The sequence below is a fragment of the Cimex lectularius genome, unplaced genomic scaffold (assembly GCF_000648675.2).
Source record: "Cimex lectularius strain Harlan isolate CLEC.00 unplaced genomic scaffold, Clec_2.1 scaffold110, whole genome shotgun sequence".
Classification (NCBI taxonomy): domain Eukaryota; kingdom Metazoa; phylum Arthropoda; class Insecta; order Hemiptera; family Cimicidae; genus Cimex; species Cimex lectularius.
The window spans coordinates 1,362,367-1,377,346 of NW_019392697.1; the positions used below are offsets into that span (position 1 = coordinate 1,362,367).

The 14,980-nt window shown below is 34.1% G+C and overlaps 3 protein-coding genes across 6 annotated transcripts in view; 1 reads left to right on the forward strand and 2 right to left on the reverse strand.

Annotated features, from left to right (window-relative positions):
- The window catches only part of LOC106674144 (vacuolar protein sorting-associated protein 33B), a 28,025-nt gene extending 15,624 nt beyond the window's left edge, over window positions 1-12,401 (forward strand). Inside the window, exon 3 of the mRNA XM_024226060.1 lies at window positions 12,132-12,401. Coding sequence (XP_024081828.1) covers window positions 12,132-12,289 — 158 coding nt within the window. The 3' untranslated portion in view covers window positions 12,290-12,401. The remainder of the gene's footprint in view (window positions 1-12,131) is intronic.
- LOC106674145 (bolA-like protein DDB_G0274169) lies at window positions 11-2,785 on the reverse strand. Its single transcript, XM_014406689.2, has 3 exons — window positions 2,444-2,785; window positions 2,318-2,386; window positions 11-270 (listed from the first exon to the last, which is right to left on the reverse strand). Exons 1-3 carry the CDS (start codon window positions 2,735-2,737, stop codon window positions 190-192), a joined length of 444 nt encoding a protein of 147 aa, XP_014262175.1. The 5' UTR covers window positions 2,738-2,785; the 3' UTR covers window positions 11-189.
- Window positions 6,912-14,980, reverse strand: part of LOC106674098 (histone-lysine N-methyltransferase ash1) — a 136,731-nt gene continuing 128,662 nt past the window's right edge. For all 4 annotated transcript variants that reach the window (XM_014406588.2, XM_014406586.2, XM_014406589.2 and 1 more), the window contains 9 exons: window positions 14,593-14,908; window positions 14,290-14,531; window positions 14,124-14,220; window positions 13,812-14,066; window positions 13,591-13,735; window positions 13,173-13,515; window positions 12,895-13,071; window positions 12,671-12,831; window positions 6,912-9,027 (listed from right to left, as the gene is read on the reverse strand). In XM_014406588.2, the coding sequence (XP_014262074.1) occupies window positions 12,691-12,831; window positions 12,895-13,071; window positions 13,173-13,515; window positions 13,591-13,735; window positions 13,812-14,066; window positions 14,124-14,220; window positions 14,290-14,531; window positions 14,593-14,908 (1,716 nt within the window). In that variant the 3' untranslated portion in view covers window positions 6,912-9,027; window positions 12,671-12,690. The remainder of the gene's footprint in view (window positions 9,028-12,670; window positions 12,832-12,894; window positions 13,072-13,172; window positions 13,516-13,590; window positions 13,736-13,811; window positions 14,067-14,123; window positions 14,221-14,289; window positions 14,532-14,592; window positions 14,909-14,980) is intronic.

The window sequence follows — 14,980 nt, forward strand, 5'->3', positions numbered from 1 at the left end:
TAAAATTAAATGAACCACTGAGATAACAATGTTTATTCAACGATAAAAATTAATACAACATTAGTCATCTGATGAGATGGTCACAATGTTTTGCAATTATCAGTCAGTGTATATATTACAAAAATTTCACGTTTGTTAAGTATGAAGTAAATGAATCACCGCTCTTATTTCTTCTTTCTTTGGATTGTTTTATTTTCCAAAACCGCCTTTACAATTTGGACTCGGTTCAACAGTCTTGTCGCTTTCTTCCCATTGGTTTGGTGTTTTTGCCTGAAAATAACAAATAAAGTAAATTTTTGTAAAGTAAACATGCTACATATTATTTGTTTTCTCTAGTTTTTTTGACTGATGTTTGGGTGATGTCTAGTCACCCCAAAAATGATAGCTCAGGTCCACTAATTAATCATATTAAAAGAATAGCAAGAGCTTAATATAACTTTAGAAATTTGTAGGGTGATATGCCAGAAACTGATGAACAATCCTCAGATAACGCAATCCTGAGAATCTAAACAATTAGATTTCAGCATGTGAGTTTTTACTGACTAGGCTGGAAAATATTTCTATGAAATTTTGAAAGTCTTATTTCTTAATTTGTATGCATTTGATACTGTGGGAATCGTGAACAGTGTGAGTCCATGGAATTTTGGTTCAAACCAGAACCTAAGAGCTAATTATTATTTATTATTATGACAATTAATTAAGGCTTTTAGTTGAGATGAAAAAAAATCAATGGCACGAGTGGGATTCGAACCCACGATCTTCAGCTAGATATGCTGCTGCTCTACCACTTGAGCTATCGTGACCTCGATCCACTCGGACATCAACTTCCTATCTCAACCCCACCTTACGAGTTTTCCCTCCTTTTGCCATTTTTCAATCGAATCCCGCTCGTGCCATTGACTTTTTTTCATCTCATTTAAAAGCCTTAATTAATTGTCATGTATTAATTGGTCAAGCAGACCACGAAAGTAGTGAATTAATTTATTATCACAATTTTATTTATAAAGAAACAACAAAGCATGAGGGAAGTAAAAGCCTTCCTTTTCTGGGGTCCAGATTCAGCAAGAGTGGCCATTATTTTGTTGATTACAAACTCGAGCTTATTTACTATACTCTTAAATTTTATCAAACAAACCATGATGGATGATTTGTTTATACATTAGCTGCAGAATTATCCACATTCTACATCTCACTGTCATTATTAAAATAAAAATTAATAATATTTTTTATTATGTAACATGGACTTTTTTTTTAGACTTATCTTTTATATATATTTTTCCTTTTTATTTATTTATTTTTTTTTTTTTTTAAGTTCCTGCTTTATTTTTACATTAAATATTTTTGTCATTCAGGAATTTATACCCATTATCAACATCTTAACTTTTTGTTTAATATAATATGCTGATGATGGGTGTAAATTCCCAAAACGTCAAAAAATGTAATGTAAAAATAAAGCAGAAAAAAAATTCATGGAAAATTTTTTTATATATAATAAATAAAAATAAAATAAATAAATTATATATAAATAAATAAATAAATAAATATGTATATATATATATTATAAGTAAAAACTTTTACATTTTTTTCTGCCTTATTTTTACATTACATTTTTTGACGTTGATGAAGTAGCCACTGGGAGCTTGAAGTTAGTGAAGTGAAAAAATGGCAAAAAGAGGGCAAATTCAAAAGGTTGTATGTGATGGGAGTTGGTGTCTGAGTGGATCGAATTCACGATAGCTCAAGTGGTAGAGTAGCAGCGTATGAAGCCGAAGGTCGTGGGTTCAAATCCCGCTCGTGACACTGACTTTTTCATCTCAACCAAGACCTTTCATAAAAATAATAATTAATTGAAAGAAGTAATTTGGTGAATTAGACCACTAAACATAATGGATTTAATAAATAAAAAGAAGTATCACTTCACTAACAGCTCCCCGTGGCCACTTGATAAGTACCTGAGAATCTAATCCTGATTACATAACATTTGAAAAATGGCAAAAAAAGAGGAAAAATTTGAAAGGTTGTAGGTTGAGATAGGTTGTTGGAGTTTGAGTGGATCGAAGTCACAATAGCTCAAGTGGTTAAAGCAGCGGCCTATTGAGCCGAAGGTCGTGGGTTTGAATCCCACTCGTGACACTAACTTTTTCATCTCAACCAAGACTATGGTTTATGATGGGTCTTGGCCAATTACCAGGTTTGACCATCTTAAGTATTTTCTTCCAATTTCGGCCATGATAACAATGTTGTCGGTAGTGGTCAAACCTGATAGGGCGTTAGATCATCGATGACAAGTAGTATACACCAATGGTTTCCTACTTACCACTATAGACAGGGCGTGGACAGGCCCGTTGATCTCCTCATCTAGTACTTTATTCACCATTCGGTGCCTCTGGAAAAGATTTGTTTTTCAATCCAACTGTCCGGTTTTTTTTAAATGTTTTGATACCTGCAGAAGGTTGACGTCCTCGAACTGAGACGAGACGACGACCACTTTGAAATGGGTCTCTGAGCCTTTTGGAACGCCGTGCCTCGACGATTCGTTTATCACCTCGAGATACTTGGGTTGGAACGCGTCCGTCAGCTTCTTGACCATGGCCGTTTCAACCGGATTCTCCATTGGGACTCTGGTGTCTCGAATATTTCGCAATTCCGGACGACTATGTCGGAATACCGAAAGTGGCGTGGAACTATTTCGAAAGTTTACGTACAATTTAACTGATCTTTTCAACAACGTAGACATTCAAAACTTGTTCCAACCTAGGGATAACAAGCTCGAAACCTCTACCAATATCGATCAAATACATCGATTGTTTCGATACGTTTAGTGATTAGAAATTTAGATTTTTTTATCAAGGTCACTATACCATAATCGACACAAAACATTTTCCTCTTTACCTTTAATAGATTTTCTTTTTACCAAATAATTATACAAAACTATTGCTCTACAATTATTAAATAAAAATTTTATTTACCAAATATAGCACGATATAAAAGTCGTTAATTTATTCTATGAAGACCAAGATGAAGAAGGCTGTGGTGAAGAAGTTGATGGCACTAAATCGCACTCTCCTGTCGTCACATCATCGTAAATTTAGTAATATACATAAATAATCAAAATTATAAGTCATTACAAGGTAAAATGTTATTGTTTAGATAAATTTTATTTATTATATTAAACTGCTCAAAAATGAAAAGGGATATTTGTAATTTATTCTATTAATAAAGCAGCTCCGTGGCCATTTTCATAAGTCGCTGAGAATCGAATCCTGATTACTCGACATTTGAAAAATGGCAAAAAAAAAAAGGTAAAGTGGGACAGGTTGTAGGTTGAGATGGGGAGTTGGTGTTCGAGTGGATCGAAGTCACTCAAATGGTTAGAGCAGCGGCACATTGAGCCGAATGTGGTGGGTTCGAATCTCGCTCGTAACACCGACTTTTTATCTCAACCAATACCTTGCATAAAAAGAATAATCAATTGAAATAATTAATATGGTCAATTAGACCTCTAAATGAATTAATTAATTTCAATTAAAGTAACCAATATATTCTTGTTAGTTGGGTAAGACAAAATAGAAAATACAAACCAAAAACTATGTTAATCCTCATTTTTAATAATGGATTTACTTAAGAAGATTACTCATTTTGTAAACAAACATCTTTTCCCATTATAATGTAGTTGTATTCTCTTTAACCATGGAAAGGCTTCATCTTGAACCAGAAATTTGCAATATTATTGTGGGAATGAGTCAACGAGGTCAACAGCAAGTGGATATCGCAGAGGCAGTTGGCGTTTCTCAGAGCGTCGTCTCCCGGGCTTTAGCCCCATTTCGAGGGACTGGAAGTGCCAATAGCAGGTCTGGTAGTGGATCTCAGCTCATTAGGGAGGACAGAAACATTGTCACTACTGCAAGATGGAACTCTTTCCACAGTGCCCACCGAATCCTAAATGAAGTGCAAGATGTTTTTATCAAAGTTGGCCTCACATCGTTTGCCCCTTTTGAGGCGATCTGCATCAACAGCATGCCACTAGCAACTCAGGAGAATATGGAAGAAACACGATTTTAGTTTGCTGATTTGTCGCATTTCTGTCTGTACAGTGCTAGAAGGTGCTGAAGAGTCTACTGAGATCAGGGGATGTGTACAATGCCCCAGTTCATGCTCCTTTGAGTGCAGTTTGGAGGAGGTGTAATGGTCTGGGCTGGGATTTACACTGGAGTACGAACAACTCCATATTGATGAAAACAACCTCACTGCAGTCCGTTATGTTCAATAAATTATTGAGGAATACATCCCTCAAACCAGGGGTCTCATTGGCAAGGATTTTCGATTTCTGGATGACAATGCCAGATAGAGGCATGCTTGTTCATCATTGTTTAGAAAACCTGGGATTTCCTATCAGCCCTTTCCCCCATTGTCTTCAGACCTCAATCCCATTGAGCACATGTGGGATGCATGAAGAGGTTTTTTGATCGCCAGTTGACCTGTAACAACTGAGTGTAGTGTTGCAACTTCTATGAAGTGAAATTCCTTATGAAATTAGTGACAACCAGTATGCCCAATAGGTGCACATTGGTTTTAGCTAACAGAGGACAATATACACAGTATTAAGTGTTTAACAAATTATGTCCAATAAACAAAATTATGAAATTACCTTTTATTTTTTTTTCAAAATCTCTTAATTAAATTTTCCTTCAGTAAAAATAATTTATAGTAAATTTTAATGCCAATTGTAATAACAATAAAATGCTATGGAATGTAAATACTACAAAATGGAAATATCCCTATTCATTTTTGAGCAGTCGCATGTACGACAATAGTGACCAAATTCATCTCTTTGTAGAGTTAATTGTGGATCCCATTGAAATTTTAACCTTTTTAATTATTGAAAAAAGTATGTAGAATACATATAAATATGTGTCTCATCATTAACATCCTGTAAAGTCTCAACAGATTATAAAGAAAAATAATAATTCGTGAGAAACTCAATTACAATATGGTATTCAGAGGCTCCAAAACAAACGAAGGAATGCATCAGGTGTTTTTTGTACAAGCCCAAAACATGAGCAATCAAGCTTGTAAGTGATGTACACCTCAATCTTTCAAAAGGTGAAGTTTCATTGCTTAGGCCTTAGAAAATTTAAAAAAAAAGTTATTTAAGTATGGATAGCCAAGCGGCCATTAGCATTAGCATGTAAAAAAATTAATCAAAATTAGTCAGTGACTCCTGCAAATCGAGGAAACAACAACCTGATGATATCTTGGGTATCAGGGCACAAAGGAATATTGGGTAACAAAAAGGCCGACACACTAGCCATTGGGGGATGTGCAACACCAAATCACTGGTGCAACATCATATCCCTCCCAAACCCCTGAATCTTTCTACGGATAAGAAACATAGACTCCTCCATCAATCAAGGATCTAAAAGTCCTAAAAAGGAGAAGTCGATAAACTATAGAGGTAGTTAGATTATGCTAAAACAACCAATACCAAGAGTAATCATTTAGAGAGGGCTAAACTTGAGGAGTGATATGACTACTGGTCACTGGCATCTAAGAAAACATCTACACAACATAGGTATATTTAACTATGACCACACCTGTAGGTTATTCAATGAGGAAGAAGAATCAGCCACATATCATTTTTGAAAGCGAAGCAACCGCCCAATGGAGACAAAACCTGGAAAACAAACAAAACCCATGGAAAGGAATTGTAGCAACAACAGTCAATGACATAGTACGTCCTTAAAAGAAGGATCGAGCCAATTAAACTGAACTAAGGAACTGCAAAAAGTACAAGCCAAAAGTGCTTCACTACTAAACCTCCATTTTTTAGTATCCATCATCTTGGCCCTTTTCAGTCTTTGCTGTTTTAGTCTGCCATATGTGTTTTTTATTTCGTCATCTTCAGAGGTTCTGTAGTATGACAGGCAAAGTCAACAAGAATAGACAAATGGTTGGAATCCACTAAAAATATAAATTTCTTTCATGTGCCCATCCTTTGTAGTTTGGTCTTCATTAGTAGGACTGGTCCTCGCCCTGTTTATAACCCAGATTAATCACTGAAGATGGCACAATTCCTGCCGGACCAAAGCAATTTCAGTAGTTCGGTTTCAATCACCCTGGTCCTCCTAGCAGTTTTGACCTGAGAGATGTTTGAACATTTCATCATCTTCTATGGCTATCATGTGACTCACCAGGATGGTAAAAAGCCAACAAAAATATCAACTCATATTTTTAATTTTTTGTTGAGTATTTGTAAAATGAATGTAATTGTTTAATAATATAGCTAAACCAAGTTTAGCTATATTATTAACCAGTTTTTAAAATGATATGAAGGATTTTGGTTGTTTTTAATGTGCTAGTTAAAAATTATTAGCTTATTAGCTAATTTAGCTAGTTCAGTATTCAGAAATGAGTTTGGGTCTTGCCTTGCTTATAACCCAGATCAGTCACTGAACATGGTGAGTCTGACTTTACAATATATATGATAAAGTCAGTGATTCCAAAGAGAGTAATGCTTATGATAACATATTAAAAGTTTTAGCAAACACATCCATTACAGTTATTAATGCCAACTTTTGTGCCAAAGATGCCAAATATCGTCTAGTAATCTGAGGCAAATGTCTTAATTCGTTAGTAGTAAATCCAACAATATCCATTTCTTTGATGAAATAATAAAAAACATTTTTTCTCAACTGAGATGTTGACATGTTTCAACTTGAAAGGAATGACTCACAACTTGAATGGCAAAAGTTTAATATAAGACTCTCACATTAGATTTTACTCATAATTGATCAACAAAAGTTGAAACGTGAGAATGAGTCTTTAAAAGTCACTGTTGTCTTTCTGAGTGATTTTGTTAGGGATGAGGAAAGGGTGAAGGTAGATTAAAAAAAAAGTAAACACGATAAAAATTAATTGTAACATTTTTCTTTGCTCCTTTGTTATTGTGATGCTACAGAGGAAAAAACATGGATTGTTCTTTTATGCATTTATACAAATAAATTAACTTAAAAAAAAAAAAAATACTTTTGTACATATAAAGAAAAAATTACTGAAGCAGATGACAATTTTTTATAAAAATTGCATTTGGGCACAACAAAAGACAGAAACAACTAACACTGAAATAGTGGAAATCGGTGAGTATAATCCCTATGGTTTATATAAAAACATTTCGTTATCGAATAAAAAACAAAATATTAATAAAACTATCATTCCTAGGCTATGATAACAATTAAATTTTTTTTTGCGAGGCTGGAAAAGGATGAAATTTAAAAAACTGTTAGAACATTTTTTTAAAAAACATTTTCCCTTAGCTTTCATTTTAATCTCTAAAGGGTAACTCCAAAAACCTTCCTTAAAAACGATTCAGAAATTCCAAAAGTTAGATACAAATGAATAGTGTGGATTTTTTTTATACACAAGCAAAGATATAAAGTAGGACAACACTTGGCACTTTTTCTTTTTTGTAACAACTGTGTCTGTTTTTTTTTGGTCAGGATTTCCAGCCTGTTTGATCTAAGCCAACTTTTTATTTCTGAGTAGGTGAAATAGAAAATTTGAATGAAGAAAACCCTGGATAATTGGCATTTTGAAAAATATTTAAGAGTCCATCGCAAAACTGAAAAGAAAGAGAAGCTAAGTGCACGAGGTTTGACTAGAACTTTTACATTATCGTTTCATTTTTCTGTTCCAAGCGTTCTCTTTTTGTAAAACTAAATTCCACTCTAAGAAATTTCTGTCCGACGATGTTATTCATGCCCTTATGATAATAATTACAAAAACACCAAACACTGAAAGTATCTAAGTGTTCTTTTTTTGTTTTGTTACTTTTTTTTAGTAGTTTTAAATATAATTTTTTCTTTTTAAATATAACTTGTGAATCATTATTAAAATAATTCAACATACAAATGTAACATTTTTTGTACTTACTTTTAATATATTTATACTTTCGTTTTATTTTTGTAAAAATATATACTTTAAGAATATATGACTCTCACTTCAAAAAATAGGGAATATCAACAAGTTAAAAAAGGTCAGGTGAAAAGAAAAGGCCTTAACAGATCAAACATGAGAGACTTGCGACATTTAAATTCACAAAAATAATTGTGTATGAAAAATATTGTATGTACAAAGTGGCTAACAATTTGTGAAAATTTAAATTCACCAATTAAACTTAATACCTCAAAGAGATAATGCCTCGAATTTAAACGATACAAAGAAAAACATGTTTTCAACATTTCAAATAGATATAAATAATAAAATTCATAGTGTTATATGCATATTTACAAGTAAAGAGAATCATAATAATAATGTAACGAGTTTTTAAAAAATGACTCGACTTATCTGATTAGGGCTTAAGGAAGACACTAAAAGCCTCATTATCTAGATATAAAAAATCAAAAAATTGCGTGCTTCTTGCCACAAAAACCAACAGTAAGCTCGTTAAATTAGTATTTTAATTATTTACAATAACATTTATGTTCTTTCACTGGTTTGACCATATATCTTAATAGTTAAAACATAAAGAAACCTCTAAACAACTAAGAAAAGATAAATATTGCTACAATTAAAAATCACTGGTAATAAGTCGCCTCATTTAAAGAGGACCATTCTTTTAAAAAACAAAACCTGTTGATTCCCCAAAATAAATACAGCCTTTACAAAAGGGTCTTTCAACTCCCAATTAAAATACCCGGGAGAACGGGCTAAAATTGTTATTTACAAAAATTTGTACAAACACTGCTTAAGTTTAACAAGATCCTCAACTTTTCATTATCACTCAGACGCTCTGAGAATAGAGGGAGAAAATGAAAATTTAAAAAAAAATGACACATTCGATCACAAAATTTTTCCTTAAAATATACTTTCTAATAAACGAGTCGTTTGCCTCTGTTAAAATTCTGGTAACATACCTTTTAAAAATACTTTAAAACTCAACTTCAATCAAATGAAAGAGAAAAACTTGAGAACAATGCATATTTTTGGTAATGGGATTTAAAAAAAAGAAGCTTCACGAACGCCATCAACCTGGAAAAAAATCATAACATGTAACAAATTTTAAAGTTCAATTTTAACACAAATAATTTTCCATTTTAAATATATTGTGTATACAAATAAGTTTCCCCAGAAACTTCTAATAGGGTGAGTCATAAAAAAATGACCATTTTCTTGCTAATTTAAAAATAATTTTATTTTGACACAATTTTTTTTTTTAATTCAAAGTATATACTGTAGTGTTCTATGGTTTGTTGACAAGTGTTGGATTCCTTCAAGAAACCACTTCTTTGGGTTTTCAATGGAAGTATTCTGCAACTCCATTTTGAATCTCATCCAGAGAATTAAAAGTTTTCCCTTGACGATAATGAGCCATAGACTGAAACAGATGGGTGTCGGAACATGCTCAGTATGCAGGTTGGAGGGGAAGTAAAATTCCATCCATTTCTGGATTTTTTTTGTGTGTAACGAGAAATGTGTGGTTGGGCGTTATCTTGTGAAATAAAATGTCATTTCTATTTAATCCTGGGTAATGCTGGGTCAAAACATAACATAAACATAAACATTGTAACTATAAAGTTTTGATTCAATGGTTTGGCCTTCTAAATGAATTTGTAATTGTTATAACTTCTTATTTACAAAATACAGAGAGCACTGTCTTTTTGTTGAATTGGCCTTGTTTAGCGACTGGTAGAGCAGGCTGATTGCAATCTAGCCAGTTTCTTGGTCTTGGGGTTTCTCCATAAATCCACTTTTCATCGCAAGTAACTAGACTTTTGATGAATTGAAGATCATTTGGATTTTTCAAAAGATGTTGACAGATTTCTACTTGGTGTCAATGGTCAACTAATGAGTCATTCACTTTCCCCAAGTTTTGCAGTCTGTATTTTATGATGGATTGGGAAACTACAAGCTCTCTAGCAATTCCCGAGCTTTTTTTGTTGGGTCTGCCTCAAAAGAGCTTCCTCATCAAATGATGATTTTCGCCCTGAACCCTCCTCTCGAGGCTCTTTCAACTTGCAACCCCAATGTAGTTTCGGCGGGGAAAACTTACATTTCCAATAATGGTGTAATATTACGAAAATTTCAAATTTTACCATCATGTTGTTTAACCAAACCCGGAGTCAAAACTGAAGGCAAGACGAGATCTTTTTTTATAGATTCATTTAGTATAGTCTAAGGATTAAAGTGGCATCAAATCTAATTGGATTTGAAAAACAAATAAAGCCTATAGGGGATTACAATACCCAAGAAAATGAAATAAGTCATTTTTTTATAATTCGTCTTATTATTAATCAGACATACCTTATGACCAAACAATTTTATTTTCCCAGCATAATTCCAATTATTTTACTCCATTACAAGGGGATACAGACGTGGGATCTGCGATTTGAATGTCATTTTTGGCTGGTAGTGCTAGGTTAATAAATATTAGAAGTCTGACTTGGACTTGAAATGACTTGAAAAAATTGAGGAAAAATTTTTTAGGTAATTTTTTAAATGGTCTTATGAACTTGTCTATTAGCAAGATTATGATTCCGTTGATTGTTTTATCATATATAGTTGGTGGGAAGGGTAGCATGAAAAAAGGGCCAGGAGTGACAGTGGGAATTGAGCACACAACTGCAGGGTCAACAAGCCTACTGCGGTCCCTCCCTGCTTTAGGTAATTCAAATCCCAGCAGAGCCTATGGTTTTTTTAATTGAAATTAATTAATTAAAAAATCTATCGTAAAGTGGTAGGTGGGTTGATATGATTGACCTTTGCTGTTGCGAGTGGTTTGACCCTCCTCATCAATGACACCGAATTGGTGTTGGACATTTAGCCCTCCTTCCGATACGCCAGGAATTATTTTACTTAAATATATATATTTTAAATGTGGTGATGAAAAATATGAATGAAGCGGTAGCATTTACAATGGCTACGAGAAAGTCCCAAGATTTTTTATAATGATGCAATAATAATAATAATAATAATAATAATAATAATAATAATANAAAATGCCTCTCTTGCTAGAGCCCAACAAACAACTCCACAATGCGCCGTTATCACTAGTAAAAGAACGATCGTTTTTTCTCAAATTGGCTCTATCCCTAATAAAAAAATTAAAATATTGCAGGTTGATACTAATTATATGGGAGAAGATGCATAAAATTTCACCATTTGACACTATTTTTACAATCGGTAAATAATGTGGATGAACTGATTTTAGGATATTCTGATCGTATACTGTACATTTGTGATTTACCGTTATGTATTTATGGTAACTACGTGGATCTCCTCAGAGAAAAAAAGATCTAAAGAAGAAAAAGAAAAAAAAATTAAATAAAGTTAATCCTTCTAATTTAACACAAATAATAATAATAATAATAATAAAAAAAACCTCCCAATCCGAAGGAAAAAATGAATTACTCTGGCAGGCAAATATGTAGAAAAATAATATATTTTTGTCAGTTATTTGTATATACAAAGTTAGATTTTTTAAAGATGAATCCTGTTTATATTTGATTCAGCCTCATAAATGGGATCAGAAGCATAAAAAGTTACACAAAACAAAAAGAAGATTGTTGATATTGAAATACATATTTCTGAACAAGCAAAGTAAAAAAAATAATTACGATAAAATATTATTTGTGCAAGAAACAAGCTTTAATTTTTTTCACATCCAAAATAAACCCTGAATTCAAAATTTCAAAAATAGTCATGCCTCTCTCTCAAACTTCTGGGAAAATGCGACAAAATCATTTTTCTGGAAAACCATTTGGCCACACTCCGTCTCATTGGGAAGGTCTTACTTTCATTTACTTCTCGCCTTTGCCCTTCCCAACCCTCTACCCTATTGTCTGCTTTTTCACCTCTATATTAGAGGAGGAAACATTATATTGGATTTAAATAGGACAAACAAAACATTTTCAATGCTAAAAACATTAAATAAAAATAATATAAAGGATGGACTTATTCTGACCAAGTTAGATAAGATCTTTTAGTAATTAAAATATTTAAATTTTTGCTTTCTTGTGTAATAATTTTAAAAATATTTAAATATCCTGAATGTTGGGGTTTTTGATGAAAACAACTGGGCTCATATAGATTCACATTTAATGGTTGTTTTTTTTTCAAAGGTTTCTTTTTTTCAGAATATCCAGGATCCAGAAATGATGCCATTGTCTCTTCAGTCTTCCAAGGGCCTGGTGAAGACATTCAGAAAAGGTATTTAAATATCTGCAATTCTTCATTGAATGTAACGTCTTTTTTAGCAGAGGTTCTTTTTGTATTTGGGGACTGCAATAGCTGAGTTGTTAGAGTTTCCACTCATATTTGCCACACTAGTGGTTCTGGGATCAAATCCTGCCATTTAGCCCATGGAATTTTAATTAGTGGGGACCGCGGTAGCCGAGTGGTTAGCATGAGAGACTCTCACACCACGGTCGTGGGTTCGATTCCCACCGTCGCCTCTGGCCCTTTTTTCACAATAAACCCCCCCCCAATTTGAACACACATATAAGAATTCGTCAGCATGGCTAATATGCATAGATCATAAGGCAAAAAAAATTAATTAATAAAATAATTATAAATTGATTATGACCCCCTTATACCCAATACCCAAAAGGAATTACTTTTTTTTGGTAGATAGGAGCTTGTCACACAAAATAATAAAATAAAATAAATAAATCACCTTCAATTAAGAAGCCACTCTCATGAAGCTAAAAGTGGAGGCTTCTTTCTCTGCCTCCGCCCTGGCTCGAGCAGGTAAGAAAGGTCCAGCGGTTGTTTCGAAGGCAGTTTACTCAGCATTCGCAACAACAATTTATTCAGACGCGTTTTCTTCTTCTCTTTCTATAACGTTCAAGGGAAAATTAGCCGCAAATTCGTACGAGGAAAATATCAATAAGCATTTACCAGTTCAAGAGGGTTTTCAGTGGTTTGCTTCTTTTTCTGTAAGTTCATCAGTGTCAAAGACGTCAGCTGAGCACTTGCAGATGAGGCGTTTTCTTTTTCTTTAGACTCTTCTGTGTGTTGAGCACTTCGGCCTCCTCTACCACGGGAGACATTTCCTTCTTGCGGTACACCATGAGGCTATAAAAATAATACCATACAATGAGATTAAATAATCTTTTATTTTTAAAATAAGTAAAATATTTTTAAAAAGTATACATAATAAATACAATTATACATACAGCATAGTTCCGCTGTGGTTTGAGGCGAGTGTCGAACATCTCAAAGGCGTAAGATTTCGTGCAGATGTTGGAGTGCTTCGGTTTCGGTATTTTGGCAAATATGCGGGCATATTTATCGACCCTGTACTCGCAGATGTAGATGTGTTCAGGGTCCGAGCCGACAGGACGCCCCTTGCAAAATGTATTCAGGTCGAGGACATAGCATTGCCCCATGACGAGTTCTATTGGGACGACTTCATACAGTGGGACTCGCATCAGCTCATTGGGAAAGAATTTTCTCGTAGGCTCATGAAATGTCTCGTGTGGCCTGAGATAGTGGTGCCCAAAGGCAAACCTATCCCCTCTGAATAAAAAAAAAGTCATAAAATAAAACAATTTTCTGATTTATTTATCTACAAGCTGAAACAGATTCACTTACTTTTCATCTTTCCACAGCCTTTCAATTTTAAATATATCACAATCAATAAATTTCCAGTTTTTGATGGTTTTGTAAGTATGCTTCGATTTGGGAACAGTTGTGCTTTCCTCGTTAATCATATCTCTCAACACATAAACTGTATCGCCTAGAAAAATAATTTGTTTTTAATTTTTATCTTTTGAAATACAAAATTTTAAAGAGAATATTTAAAATAAACTTACCTTGTTTGAGGTGCATGTCACCTCGAAGCAGGCTGATGTAATTCGTTTGCCCAGGGGTTGTCGATTCCTCCTGAGAAGGGATTTCAACGTCGACATGCCGAGGCGAACACCTCTCGCAGAGGTAACTTTCAACCGAAGGGTTCGCCCTAACACAATAGGCGTGTTGCCAAACCATACAGCGTTCGCATTGGATCATCAGACCCTCATCGCGGAAAAGACCACATATGCATCTGATAACGTCCTCCTCTTCCGCACCTGTAGGACAAAATATTGTCCAATAAAATATTCTTTTGATATTAATCTGAATCTTACCTGGATCTTCCTGAGCGGGAATAAAAGAACTTGGTGGACTAGTTCCCAGCAGCTCTTCAAGCTTAGGTAGTATTTCAATTTTGGATAAATTATAAATCTAAAAAAAAAGTAAAGCAAATTCTCAGTACAGAGATTAAATATTCAGGCATGTGTAAAAAGTAATAACCTTTCTCAAACGTGTTGCTGCGATGCCCAAATCCGTAGTACGACCATACCATCGCACATTATTTTTGAAGAGATTCATCATGTCCTGATCAAAGGATTCGACTGTTTTGTAAATCCCGGTGTTGATGTTGTGCTCAATCATATTCAAATCGATGGGGTTCTGGATTCGCTGATAATACAAAGGGTATTTCCTTTTTGAAGGGAGGGTGATAAAATGTGAAGAAAGGAGCTCTCCACTCTCTTCTAAAATATTTTTCCAAGATTAGAATTGATTATAATTACACAGGATTATTATTAATTTTACCTTTTGCGTTGACGACTTCATTGTAAAGGTCTTTGAAAATACAGGCAAGCTTTGCAGTCTTTGTCATTTCTGGGTTGTCCTCCGCTTGGGCCAGGCGTCTCGTCCTCATGGACCTCGGACAGGAAAGCGCGGTCATTTGTGTCATGAAGACTTCCTGCGAGTTTGACTCAGGTTTGGCCGGCGCTGTTAAAGATGGCGTTGATTGGCTAGGCGCGATACTTCCAGGGTCTAAACTAGCTGCTGGAAGCAAATGCTCCGGCAACACGATGGCACCTCCTTTCACTGCTTGTTTCAACCTTTCTCTTGCACGTTTGACCTGCAATGAAAATTTTATTTTTAATTCAATGTACGTTTTCCACTTTGGTGGAGGGAAGAAAAGTTGCATCAT